Source organism: Somniosus microcephalus, chromosome 10, assembly GCF_052327205.1.
Source record: "Somniosus microcephalus isolate GS21.2 chromosome 10, FLI_Smic_1.0, whole genome shotgun sequence".
NCBI lineage: Eukaryota > Metazoa > Chordata > Chondrichthyes > Squaliformes > Somniosidae > Somniosus > Somniosus microcephalus.
Window position 1 is genome coordinate 134,038,334 of NC_140996.1, and position 26,494 is coordinate 134,064,827.

A 26,494-nucleotide genomic window follows, 5' to 3' on the forward strand; every position below is an offset into this window, starting at 1 on the left:
TGACCTCCTCGATGGAGTAGGGCAGGTTGCGGGCCTTAATGAAGTGGTAAAGTCTGGTGACCCCGGGGTGGCAGAGGTCGTTGTGGAGGGTCTGAAGTCTATCACTTTGCGCGCTGGCGCATGTAATTCGTGACAGAGCATCGGGGGGTTCGTTCAGCTTACCTGGCCGGTACAAGATATCATAATCGTAGGTGGAGAGCTCGATTCTCCACCTCAAGATCTTGTCATTCTTGATTTTGCCCCTCAGCTTGTTATTAAACATAAAAGCGACCGAACGTTGGTCGGTAAGGAGGGTAAATCGTTTACCTGCCAGGTAGTGCCTCCAGCGTCGTACCGCCTCCACAATCGCCTGGGCCTCCTTCTCGACCGACGAGTGTCGGATCTCAGGGCCCTGTAGGGTCCTTGAGAAGAAGGCCACCGGTCTCCCCTCCTGGTTAAGGGTGGCGGCTAGGGCGAAGTCGGATGCATCGCTCTCGACTTGGAAGGGGATGGACTCATCCACTGCGTGCATAGTGGCCTTGGCAATGTCTCCCTTAATGAGGGAGAAGGCTGCGCACGCTTCCTCCGTAAGGGGGAAGGATGTGGACTTCATGAGGGGTCTGGCTTTGTCCGCATAATTGGGCACCCATTGGGCATAGTAGGCGAAGAGCCCCAGGGTTCTCTTAAGTGCCTTAGGGCAGTGGGGGAGGGGTAGCTCCATGAGGGGGCGCATTCTTTCGGGGTCGGGGCCGATGAGTCCGTTCTCTACTACACAGCCAAGGATGGCAAGACGCGAGGTGTTAAACACACATTTCTCCTTATTGTAGGTGAGGTTCAGCCGTTGGGCTGTACGGAGGAATTTCTCCAGATTCACGTCGTGGTCCTGCCGGTCGCGGCCGCAGATGGTGACGTTATCTAGGTAGGGGAATGTGGCCTGCAGTCCGTTCTGGTCAACCATCCGGTCCATCTCCCTTTGGAAGACCGAGACCCCGTTGGTGACACCGAAGGGGACCCTAAGGAAGTGGTATAGGCGCCCATTCGCCTCGAAGGCAGTGTACTGGCGGTCCTCGGGGTGGATAGGGAGTTGGTGGTAGGCCGACTTAAGGTCGATGGTCGAGAATACGCGGTATTGTGCAATCTGATTGACCATGTCAGATATGCGGGGAAGGGGGTATGCGTCCAGCTGGGTGTATCTGTTTATGGTCTGGCTGTAGTCGATGACCAGGCGATTTTTATCGCCGGTCTTAACGACCACGACCTGGGCACGCCAGGGGCTGTTGCTCCCCTCGATGATGCCCTCCTTCAGGAGACGCTGCACCTCAGAGCTAATGAAAGCTCTGTCCCCAGCGCTGTACCGCCTGCTCTTGGTAGCGACGGGTTTGCAGTCGGGGGTGAGGTTAGCGAACAGGGAAGGTGGCGGCACCTTGAGGGTGGATAGGCTGCAGGTGTTACGCGGTGGGCGGTTTAACCTTCGCTGGTTGTCGACTGTGAGTGGGGGGAGGGGTCCACCGTATGCTAGGGTTACACTTTGGAGGTGGGATTGGAAGTCCAGCCCTAGTAGGACGGCAGCGCAGAGCTGGGGGAGGACGAGGAGTTTAAAGTTTTTATACTCTGTACCCTTAACCGACAAGGTCACAGCACAGTAGCCGCTAATGTCCGTGGCGTGGGACCTCGATGCCATCGAGATTCGGTTGCGCGTTGGCAGGACAGGGAGGGAGTAGTGGCTCACCGTGTCTGGGTGGATGAAGCTCTCCGTGCTTCCGCTGTCGAACAGGCAGGTCGTGGCGTGGCCGTTTACTTTGATGTCCATCATCGACTTGGACAGGTGGTGTGGGCGGGCTTGATCCAGAGTGACGGAGGCTAGCGTGTAGGTAAGCGAGTCGTTGTCGTCTGCGGGCGAGGCGGTCGGCGGGTCCGGGGGCCCGGTGGCAGTCGGGCGTGGTGGGTAAAATGGCGTCTCCCACGAGGTAGGACAAAATGGCGGAGAAGATGGCTGCCCCCATAACTCACATGAGGCACTATTGGGGTCGGTTGCCTTGATCAAAGATGGCCGCCCCCATGACTCACGTGTGGGGATACTGGCCTCAGTTGCCGTGAAAGAAGATGGCCGCCCCCACAGTTCGCATGAGGCACTGCTGGCCTCTGAAGATCCGCTCCTGCAGGCCTTAGAGAAATGGCCTTTCTTCCTGCAGGTTGTGCAGGTAGAGTTCCTGGCTGGGCAGCGCGACCTCGGGTGCTTCTCCTGGCCGCAAAAGAAGCAGCCGGCAGCCCGATCGCGGGTGCCCGATGTCGGAGCCGGTACCGGGGGTGGCGGGCCCGGTCGGGTCCGGGACGCCGACGCTGAGGTAGGTCCCGGGGGCGGCGCTGCGAAGGGTATTGCGGTAGGGGTCGGGCCCGAGTCCCAGGGTCGCGAGCAGTACCTGGAAAACGCCTCCTGGTCCTGATGGGCCACCTCCAGGGAGAGAGCGAGGGCTTCAGCTTTGTCCAGGTCGAGGTCTTTAGCTTCAAGCAGTCTTTGCCGTGAGTAGTCGGACCGTAGGCCTTTCACAAAGGCATCGCGGATATTATCTTCCGTATTTTCAACAGCCGTCACCGCTTTAAAGTCACAGTTCCTGCCGAGTGCTCTTAGCGCCCGTAAAAATTCAGCTACAGACTCTCCTGGCTGTTGCGGGCGGGATCTTAGGAGGTGCCTGGTGTACATGTAATTTACCGGGCTGCGGTACTGCTGTTTCAGTAGGTTGATAGCGGCCTCGTACGTAGTCGTGTCCTGTATGAGTGCGTATACTCTCGGGCTCGCTTGGGCGTTCAGAAGTCTTAGTTTGGATCTCTGCGGGGCGCCGGATTCTTCCAGGTAGGATTCGAAGCAGTCCAGCCAGTGTTTGAAGTTGAGGGCTGCGTTTGCTGCCTGTGGGTTTAGATCCAGGTACGGTGGTTTGAGGGCTTGCAGCCAAGCCGGCTGGTGTGGCTGTGCTTCTGGGAGGGCTTCTGGCTGGCCAGTAGTAGACATCTTTAAAATTTAGTCAATAAAATTGATATACCTATCAATTCGTCCAATAAAAAGCGACGAGTTAGGAACGTAACTAAAGGTTTTTATTGACTAAATAACAGAGCCCACCCTCGTGGGTGATCGAGTCCAACAAGGAGGAATACCAGCCAGTCGACTACCTTTATACCTGGGCAGGTAGGTGGAGCCATGGGCGGAGTCGGAGGTGGTCAGCCCAGGTATAACAGCGCGACAAGAGGCGACCTCGTATCGTGATACAACAGTGATAACGGTGATAACAATACAACAGTGATAACTATAGTGTAACGATAAAAGTGGTTTACCACACACAGCAAAGGTGTGAATGGTGTCCAAACACACCTTTGACACCTTTGACTGCTGTGATTATCTCTCTGCTGAGGTGCGATAAATGGCAGTTGGAAAGATTACCTGTAAACATCTGACATTATTCTCTGACTATATAAGCTGTGTCTTTATGCATTTCTCCACTTCACCTGACGAAGGAGCAGCGCTCCGAAAGCTTGTGATTTCAAATAAAGCTGTTGGACTATAACCTGGTGTTGTGTGATATCTTACACATGTTGACTTTGTCCGATCCTGTCACTGATTTTCAAGTGCTCTGCTATTACATCTTTTATAATGGACTCTAGCATTTTCCCCATTACCGATGTCAGGCTTACCGGTCTATAATTCCCCATTTTCTCTCTACCACCTTTTTTGAATGTGAGAAGTCACACAACACCAGGTTATAGTCCAACAGCTTTATTTCAAATCACAAGCTTTCGGAGCGCTGCTCCTTCGTCAGCTGAAGTGACACTTCACCTGACGAAGGAGCAGCGCTCCGAAAGCTTGTGATTTGAAATAAAGCTGTTGGACTATAACCTGGTGTTGTGTGACTTCTCACATTTGTCCACCCCAGTCCAACACCGGCATCTCCACATCATGACCTTTTTTGAATAGTGGGGTAACATTAGCTACCCTCCAATCCATGGGAACTGTTCCAGAGATTTTGGGGAGTTAGGAGGTGAGCTACTCGCCGCAAAATACCCAGCCTCTGACCTGCTCTAGTAGCCAGGGCGTTTATGCGGCTGTTCCAACTGAGTTTCTGGTCAATGGTGACACCCACCTCTCCCCTCCCCTCCAGGATGTTGATGGTGGGGGACCCGGTAATGGTAATGCCATTGAATGCCAATGGGAGGTGGATAAGCTCTCTCTTGGTGGAGATGGTCATTTCCTAGCATTTGTGCTGTGTGAATGTTGCTCGCCACTTATCCGTCCCAGCCTGGATGCTGTCTAGGTCTTGCTGCGTGCGACCATAGACTGCTTCATTATCTCAGGAATTGTGAATGCAGCTAAACATTGTGCAATCATCAGCGAACAACCCCACCTCTGACCTTATGATGGAGGGAAGGTTATTGATGAAGCCGCTGAAAATAATTTGGCCTAGGATGCTGACCTGAGGAACTTCTACAGTGGCGTCCTGGGGCTGAGGTGATTGGTGTGGTGTATGTAACCTGTTCCACCTTAAGAGAACTTAAGCCTGTTCCACCTTAAGAGATGTACTACTTTCTCTGGCTGCTGTATACGTAATACCGGTGGTGACCACCGGTATATAAGTACTGTGTAGTGATATTGTATTTAGTATAGTCCTGACCTCCAACTAGTAAAGACCTGTTGAAACTTTATTCTTGTAGTCTGTGTCAGTAATTAATCTTAATACAACTGGAACACACAGACTTAACAGTGGCGACGAGTCCGATTCTTACCCTGCGGCAGTTTATATCCACGGCGGCTTCGTCCACAGAACGGGCGTCGAAGAGAGGCATCCACCCTCATCACCCTGCTGGAAGACACGTCGCGCGGCAGGCATCGAGAACCCGGAGTGCAGAAGACATCCTGAACTCGAAGCCTCCATCAGCGGCAGTCAGCTATCTTCTTTCTACCTCGGTGGTGGGTAAGCCGGTCAGCGACGCGAGCAGAAAGTCGGCGGCGTTGGCTGTACAGACGGGGGGAGGAAGACGGAGGAATAAGGGCGGTGAGATCGATCGCGACCGGAGATAAGGCCTGGGCCGCATTCGGGCCGAAAGGCGCAGCGCGGGGACATCGATCGCGGCTGGTGATATGGGCCGGGCCGCTTTCGGGCCAAAAAGGCGCAGCGTCTGGGGCGACTGAAGGCGCGAGAGCCGCGGTGAAGGCGAACGCAGCCGGTGCTAATAACCGGGCTGCAAGAAGGGCTGCGAGGCGTGACATCGGGGAAGCGCGAATGCCCAAGGGAGCCGCGGTGAAGCGGAGACAGCGTCGGGGGAGTTACTAACCGCTGGGAAAGGGGAGCAGCAGCGGCATGCCAAACGCCATTGCAGCCAGTGGGTGAAGACCGCCAAGCGCGGGAAAACCGCCATTTTGTAGGCGGAGGACGAAGACAAGAGGGGGGGCATGGTGGCATAGTGGTTAGCACTGTTGCCTCACAGCGCCAGGGACCCGGGTTCAAATCTGGCCTCGGGCGACTGTCTGTGTGGAGTTTGCACATTCTCCCTGTGTCTGCATGGGTTTCCTCCGGGTGCTCCGGTTTCCGCCCACAGTCCAAAGATGTGCAGGTTAGGTTGATTTGGCTATGATAAATTGACCCTTAGTGTTAGGGGATTAAATACGTGGGGTTACGGGGATAGGGTGGGATATGTGTCGGTGCAGGCTCGATGGGCCGAAATGGCCTCTATCTGCACTGCAGATTCTGTGATTTCTGTGATTTCTGTGAAGAGCGGGAAGCCACCACCTTGGGATAAAATTTTAAATTTTTTTTTAAAAATTAAATAAATTGCAATGATGCCTAAACATGGGAACATTAATACCTTTGATAGCGACATCGAAGATTGGGCCATGTATGTAGAACGCATACAAAATTATTGTAAAGCAAATAAAATCCCAGATGCAGAGAAAGCACTAACTTTATTGAACTTAATGGGTGCGAAGACATACGGGCAATTGAAACACCTTTTATCACCAGATGAACCGGCGGATAAGACGTTCGAGGATATTGTTACTGTCCTGAAAAATCATCTAAACCCCACGCTGCTGATGCTAGCGGAACGATTTAAATTTTACAGCAGAAGGCAGCTGAAGGATGAAAGCAATGCTGAATATTTAATGGAATTGCGTAGGCTGGCAAGGTACTGTCAGTTTGGAGCGGGACTGACAGACACGCTAAGAGATAGATTTGTGTGTGGATTATTAAAAGAAGATACACAAAAGCGACTGCTCAAGGAGAATGAGCTGACGCTTGAGAAAGCGGTCACTATGGCAGCAGCACACGAAGCCGCAGCGAGAGGCACGGCAGTAATGCAGCTACGGTCACCGGAACTCAGTACAAATAAATTGGGTTTGAGTACTGTAAAATGTTATCGTTGTGGAAAGACAACACACGATCAGAACCAGTGTTGGTTTAAAAACCAAGAATGCAGAACGTGTGGCAGGCTTGGCCACATAGCTAAAGTATGCCGGTCAGGAAAGAAGACCAGCAACAAAAAGTCACCGCAAGGAAAATACATAAATGTGCACAAGGTGACAAAGACCAGTTCGAACGAACAGAAGTCAGATTCAGACGCTAGCAGTAATGAACTGGGTAGCTTAAGAGTACACAACGTTGGTAAGGATGCAGATCTCCAGACAATTTGGGTTACTCTTCAGATAGCAGGAGTCCAAGTAAAGATGGAATTGGACACTGGATCGGCATTGACGGTCATGAATAAGAAAGATTACAAAAGGTTATTCCAACATATTCCCCTACGGGATACGGAGATTATATTGAAAACATACACGGGGCAAAGAGTGTACCCCATCGGAAAGATAGAGGTAAAAGTGGTCCACAAGGGCGAAGAAAGCCAAGTAATGGACTTATATGTGCTACCTGAAGGAGGTCCACCACTACTGGGACGGGAGTGGATTAGGAAAATGAATATGGACTGGCACTCCTTAAAAGCACTAACGGTAGATTCCGGGGAAACAGATGTCAAACCTAAACGATTGTCCAAAATATTGGATGATGCTAAAGAGGTGTTCCAGCAAGGACTGGGAACACTGAAAGGAATTACGGCAAACATCAAGATTAATGAACATGCACAACCAAAATTTTTCAAAGCCAGACCGGTACCCTATGCATTACGACCTACTGTAGAAGCGCAACTGGAAGCGCTAGAACGTTCAGGTGTACTGTCTAAGGTAGATTGGAGTGAGTGGGCTACGCCCATTGTTCCCGTTATGAAACGTCCTTCGAGCAACAAGCCAGGAGAACCAGGGAAGGTTCGCATCTGTGGAGATTTCAAGATCACCGTTAATCCGGTGCTTCACACGGTGCAGTATCCGCTTCCGCGGATTGAGGATATTTTTGCTTCGTTGTCTGGCGGGAAACACTTCACCAAGATAGACCTGGCGCAGGCGTACTTGCAGATGGAGGTTGAAGAAGAGTCACGCCAGTACCTCACGATCAACACGCATAGAGGTTTGTACCGGTATAATAGGCTGGTTTTTGGAGCGGCATCGGCTCCGGCAATTTGGCAGAGGGCCATGGAGTAGGTATTACAGGGAATTCCAGGCACACAATGTTACCTGGACGATATTCTGATTACAGGTGATAGTGATGAAGAACACCTCGCAAACTTGGAACTGGTGCTCAACAGACTGAAAGAGTATGGACTTAGAGTTAATCGGCAGAAATGTGAGTTCTTTCAGAAGCGGATCTCGTACTGTGGTCATGTCATTGACCGGGAGGGGCTTCATAAGTCTCCTGACAAGATAGAGGCAGTTGTAAAGGCTCCCGCTCCGGATAATGTCTCTCAGTTGAGGTCGTTTCTGGGATTGATTAACTATTACCATAAGTTTCTACCGAATCTATCCACGGTACTGCACCCGCTGAACGCTCTTTTACAGAAGGGGGTACCATGGGAATGGAGCGAAAACTGTAAGAAGGCATTTCGCAAAAGCAAAGAATTGATCACCTCAGAGGAAGTGTTGGCTCACTTCAACCCGACACTGCCTATTCGGTTGGCTTGTGATGCTTCTCCATATGGTATTGGGCAGTACTCTCACACAAGTTGCCAAATGGCACGGAAAGGCCAGTCGCGTTTGCATCCAGATCATTGACCTCCGCTGAGCGCAACTATGCGCAGATCGATAAGGAGGCTCTCAGCCTTGTATGGGGAGTGAAGGAGTTTAATCATTACCTGCAGGGCCAAAAATTCACACTTCTGACAGACCATCAGCCGTTGGTATCCATTTTTAACCCTAAGAAGGGTGTTTCGGTGATGACAGCACAGCGACTCCAGAGATGGTCCCTTTTCCTAGGGGCACATCAATATCAAATAGAATTAAAAGGTACAAAGCAGCATGGAAATGCTGATGGGCTGTCGCGCCTGCCACTACCTGAAGCGGAAGAGACGATGAAAGTTGACCCTGTTGAGTTATTTCATTCGACCATCATCGAGTGTTTACCAGTCACCAATGCAAGTATTGAAAGAGAAACCAGGAACGACCCGGCACTGTCCCGAGTTTACGAGGTGACAGTGAAGGGATGGCCAACACATGGTGATCCTCTGTTACCGGCATTCTCGGCAAGGCGAGACCAGCTGTCCGTCTGCCATGGTACTTTGATGTACGGGACAAGAGTGATTATTCCTCCCAAGTTACGGGAAAGAGTTCTAAAGGAACTGCATGAAGGTCATCTGGGGGGAGTTAAGATGAAAAGTCTTGCTAGGGCTTATGTATGGTGGCCGGGCATTGACCAACAGATAGAGGAGTTGACAAAAAGCTGCGCTGGGTGCCAAAAAGTGCAAAATGCACCTCCGATCGCACCGCTACACCCATGGGAATGGCCTTCAGCCCCATGGCAACGCGTACATATTGACTTTGCTGGTCCATTCATGGACTCCATGTTCCTAATTGCGGTGGATGCACATTCCAAATGGCCAGAAGTGATCAAGATGAATACCACTACTTCAGAAAAGACAATTGCGGTGTTAAGAACAATATTCGCAAGGAACGGATTGCCAGAACAGATATGTTCGGACAACGGACCACAGTTCGTGTCGGAAGAATTCCAAAAATTCTTAAAGAAGAATGGGGTGAAACATTATACCTCTGCCCCATATCATCCGGCGACAAACGGGTTGGCCGAGAGATTTGTCCAAACATTCAAAAAGGCAATAAAGGCCATGAACGATGATCAGATTCCGTTACAACACAAGGTGGACAATTTCCTAATGGCATATCGAAACGCCGCTCATGCAGTGACTAACCAAAGTCCTGCCATGATGTTTTATAACAGGAGGTTGCGGTCCAGGTTGGACTTGTTAAAACCAAATGTGCGGAGGGAAGTGGAAAACAAACAGTTCCGGCATATTAATAACAAGTCCACTCGAAGTTTCGACGTAGGACAACCAGTGTTGGCAAGGGGCTATGGAAACGAAAAATGGCAGTCCGGAACAATTCGGGTCAGACAAGGACCTCTGATGTACACAGTAGATATTGGTAACAATGTGATAAGGCGTCATGCGGATCAACTGGTAGAATCAAGAGCAAGGGTCGAACCCATGGTTGCGACAGAGACAACTGTGGAAGACGTTAATGAACCTGAAGCATCTACCTCGGCAGGGACTGTACCTGATGATGACGTCCAATACATAGGAAACCAACAAGAAGAGTCACCTCAGCAACAAGAATCAGAGACCACTGAAAGGCGTTATCCAAACCGAATCAGAAGGCCTCCTGAGAGACTGAACCTTTGAACTGTTTATACCTGAAGTTATATATGTATATATGTTATTATGTTATGTTAAATGGGGATATGACTGTTAAGCTAAAAAGGGAGGATTGTGGCGTATGTAACCTGTTCCACCTTAAGAGAACTTAAGCCTGTTCCACCTTAAGAGATGTACTACTTTCTCTGGCTGCTGTATACGTAATACCGGTGGTGACCACCGGTATATAAGTACTGTGTAGTGATATTGTATTTAGTATAGTCCTGACCTCCAACTAGTAAAGACCTGTTGAAACTTTATTCTTGTAGTCTGTGTCAGTAATTAATCTTAATACAACTGGAACACACAGACTTAACAATTGGCCTCCAACAACCACAACCAAGAATGACTCCAGCCACTGGAGGAGTTTCCCTCTTGATCCCACCCTATCTGCAATACTTTGCATTTGTCCTCATTAAATTTCAGCTACCATTTATCTGCTCACATGCTTATTTTATCCAACTCACTTAACTTTTGAGCTGCTTCATCTGATTCTTACAGTTTGGTATAATCAGCAAATTTGATCAATTTGCATTGAGTTTCTGGCTCTAAACTTCGTTCACTCCGGCGTGCCGGCACGAACTGGGCACGGGACACAATCCCTGTGGCTGAACAGGTAGACCCAAGGCACACCCAATGTTGGGCCTCAGGCTTCATTTAAAGGAGACCAGCGAGCTGCGGACACCAGGCAGCTCGCTGGCAAAGAGGCTTTGAATTTTGGGCCACCCTCCAGTAGGTCGTTAAAGGGGAAGGGAATACAATCGCGAGGGATCAATTGGGTCATCGGGATGTGGTTAAGGCGGCAATCAGGAGGAGGGGGTTGAGGCAGTGATTGGGAGGGGGAGGCAAGCAGTGGCCAACAGCGGCTGTGGTTTTAATGTTGAGTCAGGAAAAGCACTCCTGCAACTCCTGGATCCAAAATCAGGTAACTATGTTTTACACACTTACCTTTTTGGTGGTGGCTTGCAGCAGTTCCTCTAAGAACGTTGGGTGCATTCAGGGCAACCCAGTTTTGCACAGGGGACCTCAAATAGGCATTAGGCTCCTTATATGCAAAGGGTCTAATGCTTGCTTCAGGCTTGGGCCCTGGACCAATACCAATTTTTGCCTATACAAATATGGTGGGTGGTGCACTTCTATCTTGTAATGAGCGCACGTTTCCTGCCCACCATATTGGAGGCTTTGGAGGAAAAATTCACAGGGCTGGGAAAAGAGCAGGGGAGTGGGAGTAATTGTATAGCTCTTTCAAAGAGCCAGCACAGGCACGCTGGGCTTAATTGCTTCTTTCTGTGCTGTAAGCTTCTATAAGTCTATGACTTGGTCAAATGCCTTTTGGAAATCTAGGTACACTATGTCATAGGGCTTTCCACACTTGGTATGTTATTTCCTCAAAGAAGTCGAGGAGGTTGGTCAGGCATGATATTCCCATCCTGACTCCATGTTGGCTATTATTTCCTAGGTTGTTACGATATAGATACTCCTTGTTTACTTTGGATAGTCAATTCAATTATTTAACATGGAATGTAGGCTAGACTGATGGGTCTGTTTATAGCATTACTGTGCTTTACAGCCTTCTGGACTCAACATAGAGTTCAACAATTTCAGACCATAACTTCTGTCCCTATCCTTTTTTTCCCCATTTATTTTATTTTGTTTCTCTCTCCCACATGGCAGCTGCCTTTCATTCTGCCAGTGCCATTTACACTTCATCTAGAGCCATCTTTTGTTTCTTAACTTGTTCCATTACCATCTCCTTTTGCCTTGAACCATCTCTTAATGTCCTTAATGTCTCTTAATCTCTCCTGCCTTCCATCCTATCACAGACCTTCCCTTTTGTTCTTTCCTCCCCTCCCCCCTTTCCCTGCCCTTGCAGTTGCTTGAAAACCTGTTCCATCTCCAGCTTTTTCCAGTTCTGACGAAGGGTCATTGACCTGAAACGTTAACTCTGTTTCTCTCTCCACAAATGCTGCCTGACCTGCTGAGTATTTCCAGCATTTTCTGTTTTTATTTCAGATTTCCAGCATCTGCAGTATTTTGCTTTTGTATTGATGGGTCTGTTGTTGCCTGTGTCTGTTTTTTCCCCTTTTTGAAAATGATCACTGCAGTGGCCTACTTCTAATCTACTAGTATCTCCCCAGTGACCAGTGACTACCTCATAATGATGTTTAGTGCCTCAAAAATCTCCTTGCTAGTTTCTTTCAGCAATTTGGAATAAATATCCCCTGTGATTTGTTTGTTTTGAGCCCTTCTGGCTATATAGAAGAATGAGAGGGGATCTCATTGAAACTTATAAAATTCTAACAGGACTGGACAGACTAGATGCAGGAAGGATGTTCCCGATGGCCGGGGAGTCCAGAACCAGGGGTCACAGTCTAAGGATAAAGGGTAAGCCATTTAGGACAGAGATGAGGAGGAATTTCTTCACCCAGAGAGTGGTGAACCTGTGGAATTCTCTACCACAGAAGGCAGTGGAGGCCAATTCATTAAATATATTCACGAAGGAGTTGGATATATTTCTTAAGGCTAAAGGGATCAATGGATATGGGGAGAAAGCAGGGACAGGGTACTGAATTTGGATGATCAGCCATGATCTCATTAAAGGCTTGAGGGGCCAAATGGCCTACTCCTCCTCAGTTTTGGTTCCATTTGTATCTTTTATGGTTTTCCCTTCTTTCTCTCAATGTCTCTCTCCTTTGTCGAAACATTTTTATCTCCATGGAGATAACACTGTTTTCCAGGGTTTCTGTGGCTCTACTAATGAAGTTACCCAGGCGAGCAGGAACACTCCTGCGGAAATTCACCCCGGTGGAGAGAAAATCAGACATGAAGACAGAGAAAACTTCAGGCACATAAGGAAATGGGGAAGGGAGAATTTGAGGCACACAGGTAGAGGGAGAGAAAGTGGCAGAGGGAAAGAAGGACTTTCAGCCACATTGATAGACGCAGAACCACGAATACACACAGAGGTAGAGAACAACACAATCAGAGATATATAGAAAAAAAAAGCACATGTCGGGTTACAGAGAAGAGAACCACAAAAACACGAGAATATATATGTATAGAGAGAGAGAGAGAGAGAGAAAGAGAGAAAATCACAGCCACACACAAGCACAGGGATTGGTTTCAGTTATTTCAAATGAGGTTGTGGAGCTGCCTATGGGGACATGCTTATAAAACATGAAAATAAAATCAATGTGTTGCCAGAGCTTTTAAGATTTTGCTCCAATCAAAGTAAGTGTGCCCACCCCTGCACCTACTCCAACCTCTCTGCACTCCTATCCTTACTCAATCTCACCCTTCGCATACACTCTCCCACCCACAACCCGAGATCCCATCCCAGTACTATGAGAATTTGTGGAGCCTTCCCAATGCTTCCAGATCCCAGGGCCACACTAATGCTGAATATCACAGTCTCTGATATTGCTACTTGGCTTAATACCCTTATAAAATTGAGCAATAACATGAGACATCAGCTATACACAAATTGTCTATGGATGAGATAAGTGAATAAAAGTATTTTTAACAATTTTATACAAGATAATTTCCAACAGAACAAATAAAAGCTGTTTGGGGGGCACTGGTCTTTGAACTTCTCCTCTCACCACATACAGACAGACACACCATCTAACATCCAGCAATAAAGCAAACATAACAGAAAATTAAGGTGAATCACACTGCCTTATATTTTCCTACTATTCAAATAACTAAATTTGTCAAGGGCAATTTCATTCAACATACCTGTTGTTTCGCTGCCTTTCTCTCTTTCCTTCATTTTCTCAGTTTGTTCATTTTCTCTACTTATCTCACTTTGTTGAGGTTTACAGGGATTCTCATCATTTTCTCTGTTATTTTCTTCTTCGATTGTCTGCATCACTGATTTTCGTTCATTGAGATCAACTGACTGAATCCTATAGTAAGGTAAAAGCTATGACCAGAGATAGATATATATACATGTCTAAGGACAACACAAAATCCACATGTGCTAATAGCTAAGCCTGACCAATTATATTTTATTGTTAATATTTCAGTTTAACAAAATGAATATATTGATTTTGAATTTCTTCAGTGGTTCCATCAGATCCTGCTGCAACTCTGATGGAGATCTTACCAGAAAACAGAAGGAGCCCAGTTGTGTTGGGTATAATGTTCCCTCTAATTTTTTTTGGTGCGCGGTGCCTTTAAATTTGCTGCATGACTGCGTATGCGTGGTATCATTTCCAGCGGTGGCAGCTCGTGAGCAGCTTGGGTGGGTCCTCCAGATTGGTGCGCAGCCGCGCACTTTAGGGGAAACATTGGTTGGGTCCCTACCATTTTCGAGATTTTCTGGTCAGCCTTGTGAAGGGTGGAACCTCCGCCTGCCCCTCACAAGGCACAAGACTTTGGATACAGCACCAAGGGCAGAGACTCCCTAGATTGTCAGTTCCCATTTTAACAGCTCAGTTGGGACCCAGTGTTGGAGTGGAGACCAATATTCTGAAATGAGGGGACTGCCCTTGCTTGGTTCCATGCCTACCTTTCTGAACACAGCCAAAGCGTCACTAACAATGAATTCTCTGTCCATCAATGCATCATCACCTCCAGAGCCCCCAACTATCTATTCTCATATATATTGCTGCCTTGGTGATATCATCCGCAGACCTAGGGTCAGTTTCCACAGGTGCATTGATGGCATCGAGTACATCCAGTATCCACCACCTCCTTTGACCCCTCAATTACCTCTGTGCTGTCAGATTGCTTCACTAACATCCATGACATCACTGACAATCTTAACTTCCTCCAGCTTAATATTGGGAATATTGAAGCCATCATATTCTGCTCCCACCACAAACATCCATTCCCTTGTCACAGGTTCTATCCTCATCCTGATCCCTGTGTTAGACTGATCACAAACGCAGTGTCCTGTTCAACCCTGATCTGTGCTTCGGACCAATATTCACTCAATCACATAATCGGCTTCCTTCCATCTCTGGAACATTGCTCTGCTGCATCCCATTTCAGCCCCTTTGCCACGGAAACCTTCATATATGCCATTTCTTCAAATGAGCGAGCTTCCCGTGGAGGTGCGACAGGCTCCGGCAGCTTGCCTAATTAACATTAATGAGGCCCGGGCCCAATATTGGATCACAGCACTGCTTTCATGCCTGAAACCAGGCGCCAATGAATTTATACCCCCATTCTATCCTGAACTAGACCTGTTCACTTGTCACCACTATCCTGGCTGACCTACACTGGCTCCCTGTCCTCCAATTCAAAATATTCATCCTCATCTTTAAATCCGCTTTGTGGTCTCACCCCTCCCTATTTCTTCAACCTCCTTCAGCCCTAGGTGCATCCCACACAGTCCGTTCCCCTGACTCTTGACTTCTTGTGCAACCCGGTCCCTTCACCTCACCATCAGTGGCAAAGCCTTTAACTGCCGAGGTCCTACATTCTGGAATTCTCTGCCTAAACTTCTCTGCCTCCCTATCTCTCTGTCCTCCTTTTAAAAACCTTGGCCTAGAAATTCAGTATAGCCACTTTTGGGGCGGTAAAGTCGGGCGGGCGCTAAAGTTAGCGCCCGCCAGAAAGTGGAGGCCACTTCGCCGATATTCAGTAGCTTTGGCCAAGGAGTTTGGGCGAGCGCTGAAACTGGCGTTGCACCCCTATCTTTAGGTGCTAAGCCGGCGGTGCAGAGTGATAACGCCGAGGCCGGGCGCAGCGCAGGTGCGGTCATGTTTTGATTGACAGCAGACACCCTGACGCCGGCCAGCTCTTAAAGGGGGAAGGGTCGACTTGGTCTGCTGCCACGCCCTGGATAGTGGAGCCCTCCAGCTAGGCCTGAACACTGCTGCTGGACCCAAATAGCGCCTGAAGCCATGCAGAAGGCCCGTGAACGAGCGCAGCGCTTCTCAGAGCATGCTTTGAGGGTGCTGCTTAGGGGTTTGGAGAAGAATAGAGATATCTTGTGCCCGGACAGTGGCAAGAAGGCTCCCAAGAGGCTGTACAGGAGAGCCTGGAGGGAAATCGCCCAGAGGGTCACAGCCAACAGCGATGTCCCCAGGACTGGTGACCAATGCCGCAAGAAGTTCAACGACCTCACTCGGTTGGTCAGGGTGAGTACCCTTTCCAGTGTCCTCCTCATCCTTGCATGTGCACCTCACATTATGGGCAAAGGGACCTCAAAGGCCTAATGGCCAGCCCTCCTCCAGCAGCTATGGCACTGGCATGATCATCAGTAGCACTTTCTGCACGTGACACACTGGCCAAGCTATTCGACCATGGGAGGCAGTGCACACAGCAACAGGGCACCACACTGGCCAAGCTATTCGACCATGGGAGGCAGTGCACACAACAACAGGGCACCACACTGTACTTAGAGGCCGTCCTTTCTCTTGCAGGCCAAGCTGGCGCAGAATCTGAAGAGCCGGACTGTCACCGGGGGAGGCCGTGTCCAGTTCCAGGAGCTCAGTGACCTGGAGGAGCGCGTGGCTCGACTCATGCGTGCCCGGGTGATTGGCCCCATTGCTATTGGAGATGCCGACCCTGTGCTGGGCCCCAATGGTAAGGACATGACCGTTTGGACCTCTCTCGTTCCCCTTGCGCTTCAGATCTACATCCTTTGCCACTGTCCCACCAATGCGCATAATGCCACCACTCATGCCTCCCTCGCTGACGCCCTGTCCTCACTCTAAAGCTACTCTTGCGCCTTCCTGCTTTCAGCTGGTGAGGAGGAGGTCCCTGAAGCTGCGAGTGTCAGTCCCTCGGAAGAGGAGGACGACGAGGACCAAGAGGAAGGCGGCACATCGGGGGAACCCTCATCCGCGCCAGGGGATGGCAATGGAGGGGACACGTCTTGCCTGGAGGAGAGCCAGGGGGAAGTGTTGCAGGGGGGTGTAGCTCCTGTGCCCAGTGGCGTCCAGCCACGCGGGAAGGGTCGGGCAGCACGGCTGCCTTCTCCCCAGAGGGGGGGAAGTGTTGCAGGGGAGGGCAGTTGCTGGGCCCAGTGGCGTCCAGCCACGCGGGAAGGGTCGGGCAGCACGGCTGCCTTCTCCCCAGAGGGGGGAAGTGTTGCAGGGGAGGGCAGTTGCTGGGCCCAGTGGCGTCCAGCCACGCGGGAAGGGTCGGGCAGCTCGGCGGCCTTCTCCCCAGAGGGAGAGTCCGGCCTCCAGTCCGGAGACGGTCCTCGCCCAGGAGGTGCGCCTCCTTGATCAAATGTCCGCGGATTCGGAGCGGCGCCACACCGAGTTCATGGGGGTTGTGGGACAGTTGCCTCAGGCCATTGAGTCCCTGGCTCATAGTGTGGCCGATTTCGGGGACTCACAGGCCAGGGGTGTCGAACAACTCGCGGCAGCACAGGACGCGAGTCGAGAGTTCATGAGTGGTGCCGTGCAGGCACTGGCTGGTCTGGTGTGGGCACAGACCAGGGCAGTACGGGCACTCACTTCTGCCACACTCGCTGTGTCACGGACGCATCGCCAGGGCACCCGCCGCGCTGCTGCAGCACAGCGGTCTGGCCTTCACCAGATTGCTGCGCTTGCTGCAGTGCCAGCCCGGCCGAGTGCCAGTGTCTCTGGCGACCAGCGAGCGCCTGGCATCAGCCAGCTTGCCCCCATTGCTGCAGCCGCCACTGCCACTCCCCCAGCAAAGCTGCGACGAGCTGCTGGAGAGACTGATGCTGCCCAGCCACAGCTGCAGCAGTCAGCAGCCGGCCCCTCCAGGGCCGGACCTCGTCTAGGCCGACCCCCAAGGGCATCTGCCGTCACGCTTTGTGCCCCTCAGGAGCCTTCCCCTAGCCTTGCAACACCCACAGGGCCCAGGTTGAGGCGGAGCAGCAGGTCGGGCAGGGGCCGGAGAAGCCTGCACAAGGACTCGCCCTCTCGGCACACCAAGTAGAGTGTGTTGCCAAATGTTTTTTTTATATGGGGGTGTTTGTGTTCTGTATGGGGGGGGTTTATTTTGGTAAGGCCGAAGATGATGGCAAATGTTTTTTTAGATGGGGGTGTTTGTGTTCTGTATGGGGGGTTTGTCTTGGTAAGGCCGAGGATGAAGGCCAATTGGATGGACAAGTTTTGTTATTCCTCCCCAGGTTGTGGGAGTGAGATATGTTTTTGACTGTTTTTTGGGGGTCTTGTCTGTTTTTGTGTTTCATGTGGGAAGGGCCCTGAGTTTGTTAAATAAAGCTTTTTATTTATTCAGCTTGTCCATGTGTCATGTTTCAAGTGGTTGTTGCGTTAACCGGCTGAGGGCTTGCGGAGCGGCTGCATTCAGGTGTGTTCATTGCCACAAGCCATTCCCTGACAGGGGGCCTAGAAGTGTCGTTCAATAAGCCGCCGGCGGACGGCCCTTGGACCTTGTGGCTCCCTCCTGGGCTGGTACTCCTCCTCCTCCTCCTCATGGTCCTCCTGCTCCTCCTCCTGAGGTGGTGGTCCAACGTGAGGTGGCAGTGCCTGAGTCCTGCGGATAGCCAGGTTGTGCAGCATGCAGCAAACGACGACGAACTGGGAGACTCTATCCGGCGAATACTGTAGAGATCCGCCGGAACGATCCAGGCAGCGGAACCGTTGCTTGAGGACGCCAATCGTTTGCTCTATGATGTTCCTTGTGGCTTGATGGCTTTCGTTGTATGCCTCCTCAGCAGGGGTCCTGGGCACGCGGAGCGGGGTCATGAGCCATGTACACAAAGGATAGCCTTTGTCCCCGATAAGCCATCCTCTTGGGGGAGGCTGTGCCTGGAACATGTCAGCCACAGTAGTCTGGCGCAGGATAAATGCATCGTGGCTGCTTCCTGGAAAGCGGGCATTGACAGCTAGGATGCGCTGCCTGTGGTCACACACCAGCTGTACATTGAGGGAATGGTAGCCCTTCCGGTTGCGGTAATCCTCGGCATTGTCGATAGGTGCCCGCATAGCCACATGCGTGCAGTCAATGGCGCCCTGCACCATGGGGAAGTCGGCGATCCTGGCAAATCCGACTGCACGCTGCTCCTGCCTCTCTAGGGTCATGGGGAAGGAGATGAATTGGTGTCTCCTTGCGAAAAGGGCATCGGTGACCTGCCGGATGCAGCGATGCACGGCGAACTGGGAAATGTTAGCTATGTCCCCAGCAGCGGCTTGGAAGGAGCCGCTTGCATAAAAGTTCAGAGCCACCGTGACCTTCACTTCCACCGACAGAGACGTCCTGCACATCAGCTGTGGACGCAGATCTCTGTGAAGCAGCTGGCAGATCTCTGCAACCACCTCCCTTCTGAAGCGCAGCCTCTTCACACAATGCGTGGCAGTCATGGTGAGATAGGACACCTGCTGCCGGTATTCCGAGTGGGTAAGGCCTACGTTGCCGACGCCTGATGGCCCCCTCTGCGTCTAGGCATGGCTGCCCCTCTCACACAGCGTCTGCGAGCCCTTCGCACATAATGCTGGAACTGAGGGTTGGAACCCCATGCAACCCCCATAATATACTTGCAAACAGTCAAATCACAATGAGTCAAATTTCCAAGCTCTGGCCAGAAGCCAAAAATACCTCTCCTATGTTGTCCCAAATCAGTAAGGTCTGTTCCTTGGTCTCTGTCCAGAAATCCAAAGCACTAAAGTCATTGCAGCAAAATGGCTGGCCTTTATACCTCAGTCTAAGTGCCCTTTAATTAGCGCTCCCCGAGGCCCGCAGGGCCTCTGCTGCGTTGCACTTCACAGTTCTTAACAGCGCCACGCCCACATTGGGCGGGCGCCACTGAAGTTCAGGTTTGGGGCGCACAAACGGCGTTGCACGACGAAATGATGTCATAAGGTGCGCGCGCAAACACTTTGCGCCGGCGCAAAATGTCAACTGAAGTTGGGCGTAGGCGCAGATCGCTCTGCGCCCGGGCGCAAAGTGCCTAGCGCTCGAAGTCTACTCCTCTTATGGCGCTAACAGCTGGCGAACGCAACTGAATTTCTAGGCCCTTCACTCAAAACCTAGCTCTTCAGCTAAGCTTTTGATCACCCTTTCTGGTTTTTCATATGCTTATTCTGTGAAGTGCCTTGAGACATTCTTTCAATTTCTACTAGTCTTTGAAGAAAGACTTCTAAAAAAAAAATCAGGATATATGCACTAGAAAGAGGCTGCAATGCAAGAATCTCTGCCCTGGTCAGGGAGAGTGCATGCTTTTTATGTTAATAAATGGCTCACCAAAGTGGGCCAGTGCACATGTTTTTTTATTTTTGTAATAGTATGTAATCTAAAGTTATACAGTTTGTACCAAATGTCTCTTATCATACTCAGTGTTCTGTATGCTTGGCCTACTGTGGAATAATCATCTTACAAATTAAACCGGATGTCATCTCACCGGTCCGCCTTTGGAGAGATCGAAGGAGTACATGTGCATGTGCATAGGACACGGGGATGCGGTCCAGAACACAAGGGAGCTTTGTTCTTACAATTGCAGGTCCTATGATTGTGCTAGTAGATATAGGACAGTGGGAGTCAACTTCTATAAACAGCCAACCTGACCACTTAATGGAGTGGCTCACACCACTGAACCCAAGTAGATACCTGTGTCAAACCTGAATTTGTAACAAGCACTCTGCTTTGATGAGGAGGCCATTGAGCAGCTGTTGGAGGAAGAGGAGCAAAGGTTGGATGCACTTTTCCCCTGCCATGAAAGGAAGGACCCGAAGGCAGGTATTGTATATCAATATGGCTGAGGACATCAATAGTGGCTAATGACATGGATTCAATGTTACAAAAGGTTTATTGGCCACACTAGGATGGGGAAAGTAAGTGTGAACCTTTACATAGATATATAAAATTCTTAGTTAGCCCTGTGGCTACATCCCAGTGCTTACTATCACTCACTGTTCTTTGGACAATGATATAACATTTTGTAAGTATGGTATAGGTCATATGCCCTCCTGGGAAATACTCCCTGGTCACAAGCCACAGAAAGTACATACAAGTTAATGCAAGGATTTAATTCATGAAAGAGCAGCAACTTAGTATCACACTCATAGTCAATTCTGCCGATGCTTATTGCAAAATAAAAAGAATGTGTCAATGTAGTGAGGTCTCCTGCTGATGCATGTATTCATTAAAAGTATATTATTTCTCTGCAGGAGAAGGAGGCATTCAGCAGAAGGCAAGCCACAGCTACTGGAGGAGGACTTGCTGCAGTTCAGAATGTGACCCTGTTTGAAGAATGGGCAATAGAGCTCCAGCAACCTGCAAAGGTGGCAGGAGATGGTGAAGCATGTCGGCAGGTCCCTGCCGAGGGTTTCTTGTTCTTTTTCCTTCCTTCACTCTCAGTCCTGGTCATGTTTAAAAATGTCAACCTTCAGAACCTTTCCACACAGATGACAGTGATGTTGAAGCCCATGAGTACATATGAACATAACTATTAAAGTGACTTTCTGTTTGTCCATCTTTATGTCTTCAGAAGAATGGCACGGCCATCGGGGGCCGACCTTCCAGAGCACTTTCGGGAAGCAGCTAACCCTGTCACAGTTCCAAGATTTGGCAGTCAACAGCTCAGTTACATCCACTCAGGAACCTACATTCAAAAGAAGAATGTTTGCAGAGCAAGATAAACTGTTGTAATAATTGGCTGACAAGCCTAGTAGCTTCTGAACCATTGTGACAAGTGTGGAGGAGTCCACAGTCATAAAATACTGATGCACAGGATTGAAAGCATGCAGACATCCTTGTAGAAAGTGGCAGCTGCAGGGCCGTTTGCTAAGCAGACCCTCACAGCTGAGGTCTTGTTGCCACTATTAGGTTTTCTCATGAATGCTTAGACTGCTGCAATACAGATGCTAGGCTCTACTGTGGCAACCTTCATGGCCAGACTCACAGTAGGTGGATAACTGGAGTTTCCACAATACAAAAGCAAAATACTGCGGATGCTAAAAATCTGAAATAAAAACAGAAAATGCAGGAAATACTCAGCAGGTCAGGCAGCATCCGTGGAGAGAGAAACAGAGTTAACATTTCAGTTCGATGACCTTTTGGCAGTCATCGACCTGAAATGTTAAATCTGTCCCTCTCTCCACAAATGCTGCCTAACCTGCTGAGTATTTCCCGCATTTTCTGTTTTTATTTGAGTTTCCAAAACTTTGGAAAGTACAACTGTACTGGGGACAGGATGGTGCAATGGGTTATACATTGTTATTTAATTCTCAGAACCTGAATTTGAATCCAGCTCAGGCTAATGGGAAGAAAGTTAGCTGATGTAGAAGTCCTATGTGAAATGGGTCTGGCGATTCTCCATTGGGTGTGTCAATTTGGAGTCAACTTGACTCTAAAGAGAATGCGCTTAGCCACCTCCCCATCCCCCCAGGAGAAAAGTCCGAGGGCAAGCATGGATTTGAGTCTTTGATAGGTGAACAGTCAGTTCCTGGAATTCCTTTTGATCGGCATGGTGAACAGAACTTAACCATAAAATGTGTGAATGCATTACCCTGTGCTCCTGGCCATAGTATGGGCACACACCATACCCCTCTAGTTGGAAGTGCACAGTATCATAGAATCATACAGGACATAATGTGGCCATTTGGCCCATTGTGCCTGTGCTGGCTATTTGAAAGAGCTATCCAATTAATCCCACTCCTCCACTCTTTCCCCATAGCCTTGCAATGCCTTCATTATGGTGAAAGAATCAATGCAAGACAGCTTGAAATGTGCCAACCACATTAATATTCTAGACACCAAGTCCAATGCCATATACTAGGGTTATTCATCACCAACTGCCTAATCCAGGTCATCATGAAAGGGACTTTGGCAAAGGGAGATCTCTATGCAGTGAGGTCAACTTCCCCTCCAGGTTATTGATAGACAGATCAGTGTTGGTTGGAGCCCTCTTTCCCAGAGGTCATTTCCTCATTTTGCCCTAAATCCTTCTCACACTGTGATGCTGGACCTCTGGGTCAAAGGAAGCCTTTCCATTGCATGTTGAGGGACTCCAAACTACGAAGGAGACGGTTTGGACAAATATCTTTTATATCAGCAGCTTAACCTACATTAGGACTTTGCTGTCACTGTAGAGACAAAAGAAAGACCACAGTGCCCCTTCTCAGTGTGACCTCAAAGAACTTTGTCCAAGCTAAAGGTGGCATCTACCAGAACCAATATGAATCAATAATTGGGACTGATGCCCCTTGTATCTCGTTTGAGCCATGCAAAGCAGAGGTGCTGTGCATGGGGCACCTACCATCATATACACTGGTTAGCCCATTATTCAAGATGGTGAGTGAAGCATACCAGATACCCACGCAAGTCCATAATAGCATATTATTTAGGAAAAGAAGCACCACAATTTTTACAGAAATGCCTGGTACATACAATCTGAGGATATTGCTTACGATGTAATCCAACATATCATTGATACAAAAATCTGGCATGATGGACAATAGTGGACATTGTCGCATCACATCTGTGAAGTACCTCAAAGCAGACCTCGTGGATGATCTGACAAGACTCAGCAGCACACTGTTGACTAATCTCCCTAGATAGTTACTTTTCTGATGACAATTGCTCTTCACTAGTGGACTCCTGAACTTCTCATGGATTGTCAAGTGTTCTTCTGAAATGGTAATGGCCACTTCAACAGATGAAGTGCAGCTAGAAGGTGACTTATCCGAAGAGACAAGAAAGGGATTTATGCAAATTGTTATTACTACATATACAGTATAGTGAAACTTGTGTCTGGGTATAATAAGATACAGACTGCAGCAGAAACGGTACAACAGGTGTTTACTCAACGTGGCTCACAGTTGAACTGACTGTACAGATTACTACTCAGTGCTATATACAGGTGTGGTCACTACCGGTACTACAGTATACATGAGCTGTAAAAAGTAGTCCCCCCCTTAAAAGGTATATACATTACAATTCCTCCCCTTTTAGATTAACAGTACCATAACACTCATTTAACAATTAAATATCAACTAATTACAATGAACACTTTTAACATGCAACATTGCTGAAAATAGTCGATTTATATATTCAGTCTTTGGGGAGGCCTCCTGATCCTTTCTGGATAGCGCCTTTCCCGAGTGTCTTGCTCTTGGTGCGGAGTCGATTCTGGCCCCCTGTCGTCGGTTGGTTCATCAGCTTCCGATGCTACTGTTTCTGGGGTAGATGCGACCTGGACGTCGGGTTCATCACCAGGTACGTATGGGCGAGGCATGGGGTTGACTTGTTCCTGTGACTCTAGGATCTGGTCAGCATGGCGTCTCACGATGCTCTCCCCAACGTCCACTGTGTACATTAGTGGGCCCTGCCATATGCATATCGTTTCTGGCTGCCATTTTTCTGTTCGGTAGTCGCGGGCCAAGACTGGTTGCCCTACATTGAAGCTCCTTGTTGGCTTCTCATGGATGTGCTGGAATTGCTTACTCTCAACATCTCTTCGTACGTTTGGTCTGAGCAAATCCAGGCGAGATCTTAACCTTCGGTTAAAGAACATCATGGCTGGGGCCTGGTTGGTGACTGCATGTGTCGCATTCCGGTAGACGAACAGGAAATTGTACACATTGTGCTGCAGCGGAATGTTGTCATTGTACATAGCCTTTATTGCCTTCTTAAAGGTTTGTACGAACCTCTCAGCCAATCCATTTGTGGCTGGATGATACGGGGCGGATGTGTAATGCCTTACCCCATTCTTTTTCAAGAACCTCCGGAACTCTTCGGACACAAACTGTGGTCCGTTGTCGGAGCAAATCTGTTCTGGCAAGCCATTCCTGGCAAAAATGGTCCGTAGGACTGCAATAGTTTTCTCCGTGGTGGTGGAGGACATTTTGATGACCTCAGGCCATTTCGAGTGCGCATCCACGGCTATTAAAAACATTGAGTCCATGAACGGACCAGCAAAATCAATATGCACCCGTTGCCATGGAGATGAGGGCCACTCCCATGGGTGTAGAGGGGCCTGTGGTGGTGCATTTTGGACTTTCTGGCATCCTGAGCAGCTCTTGGTCAGGTCCTCGATTTGTTTATCGATTCCCGGCCACCACACATAAGCCCTGGCTAGGCTTTTCATTTTTACCCCTCCCAGATGACCCTCATGAAGCTCATTGAGCACTCTATCCCTTAACTTGGGTGGAATTACCACTTGGGATCCACACATCAAGGTCCCCCGGCACACTGACAGCTGTTCTCTCCTTGTCGAGAATGTGCTGGCCATCCCTTCACCGTCAAATCATATACCCGAGACAGTGTCGGGTCATTTCGGGTTTCCTTTTCGATACAAACATGAGTTACCGGTAGGTATTCAACTATAGTCGAATGGAATATTTCGACAGGATCCACTGCTGGTGCTTCCTCCGCAGTAGGCAGTGGCAGGCGCGATAGCCCATCAGCATTTCCATGCTGTTTCGTGCCCTTATATTCAATCTCATAGTGGTGCGCCCCTAGAAAAAGTGACCATCTTTGTAGTCATTGCGCAGTCATCACCGGAACGCCCTTCTTCGGATTAAAAATGGAGACAAGAGGCTGGTGATCAGTCAGCAAGGTGAATTTCTGCCCGTGCAGATAGTGATTGAACTTTTTCACTCCCCACACTAGGCTGAGGGCCTCCCTGTCAATCTGGGCGTAGTTACGCTCGGCTGAGGTTAGTGGTCGTGACGCAAAGGCTATTGGCCTCTCTGAGCCGTCCGAGAATTTGTGCGACAGCACCGCTCCAATGCCGTAGGGTGACGCATCACATGCCAACCGAATTGGTAATGCTGGGTTGTAATGGGCCAATACCTCTTTCGATGTGATTAGTGTTTTGCTCTTCTGGAAAGCTCGTCTACATTCGTCACTCCACTTCCATGGCACCCCAGTTTGCAGTAGGGTGTTCAGTGGGTGTAGTATTGTAGACAAATTTGGCAAGAACTTATGGTAGTAGTTTACCAGCCCGAGGAACGACCTCAGTTGTGACACATTTTCCGGTGCTGGAGCCTTGACTACTGCCTCAATCTTCTCTGGGGACTTATGTAACCCCTCTTTATCGATAACGTGGCCACAATACGAGATCTGTTTTCTAAAAAACTCGCATTTGGGGCGGTTAGCTCGGAGCCCATATTCCTGCAATCTAGTGAGCACCTGCTCCAGGTTGGCAAGGTGATCACTGTCATTTTCGCCCGTGACCAGGATGTCGTCCAAATAACACTGGGTCCCTGGGATCCCTTGCAGGACTTGTTCCATTGCCCTCTGCCAAATAGCCGGAGCTGATGCTACCCCGAATACCAGCCGGTTGTATTGGTAGAGACCTTTATGGGTGTTGATTGTGAGGTATATTTTGATGCTTCTTCTACCTCCATTTGCAGATACGCCTGGGCCAGATCAATCTTAGTGAAGCGTTTCCCTCCAGATAGCGAGGCGAAAATATCTTCAATCCGCGGAAGTGGATATTGTACGGTGTGAAGGACCGGGTTCACTGTTAACTTAAAGTCCCCACAGATGCGAACCTTCCTTGGTTCCCCAGGCGTGCTGCTCAACGACATTTTCATCACAGGGACGATGGGTGTAGCCCACTCGCTCCAGTCTACCTTGGACAGTACACCTGAACGTTCCAGACTCTCCAGCTCTGCTTCGACGGCTGGGCTGATCGTATAAGGTACCGGTCTGGCCTTAAAAAATTTTGGGCTTCCGTTTTCTTCAATTTTAATCATCGCTGTCATGCCTTTTAGTGTTCCGAGTCCTTGCTGGAACACTTCTTTCGCGTCAGTTAGGATCTTTGACAGTCGCCCAGGTGTGACGTCGTCATCCTTTTTGTCAGCCACAGTCAGTGCCTGTATGG

At 49.4% G+C, this 26,494-nt stretch overlaps 1 protein-coding gene across 1 annotated transcript in view; it reads right to left on the reverse strand.

Annotated features, from left to right (window-relative positions):
* Positions 1-26,494, reverse strand: part of LOC147111703 (coiled-coil domain-containing protein 81-like) — a 156,932-nt gene that overhangs the window by 83,874 nt on the left and 46,564 nt on the right. The window contains exon 6 of the mRNA XM_085998814.1: positions 13,507-13,676. Within this exon, the coding sequence (XP_085854940.1) occupies positions 13,507-13,676 (170 nt within the window). The remainder of the gene's footprint in view (positions 1-13,506; positions 13,677-26,494) is intronic.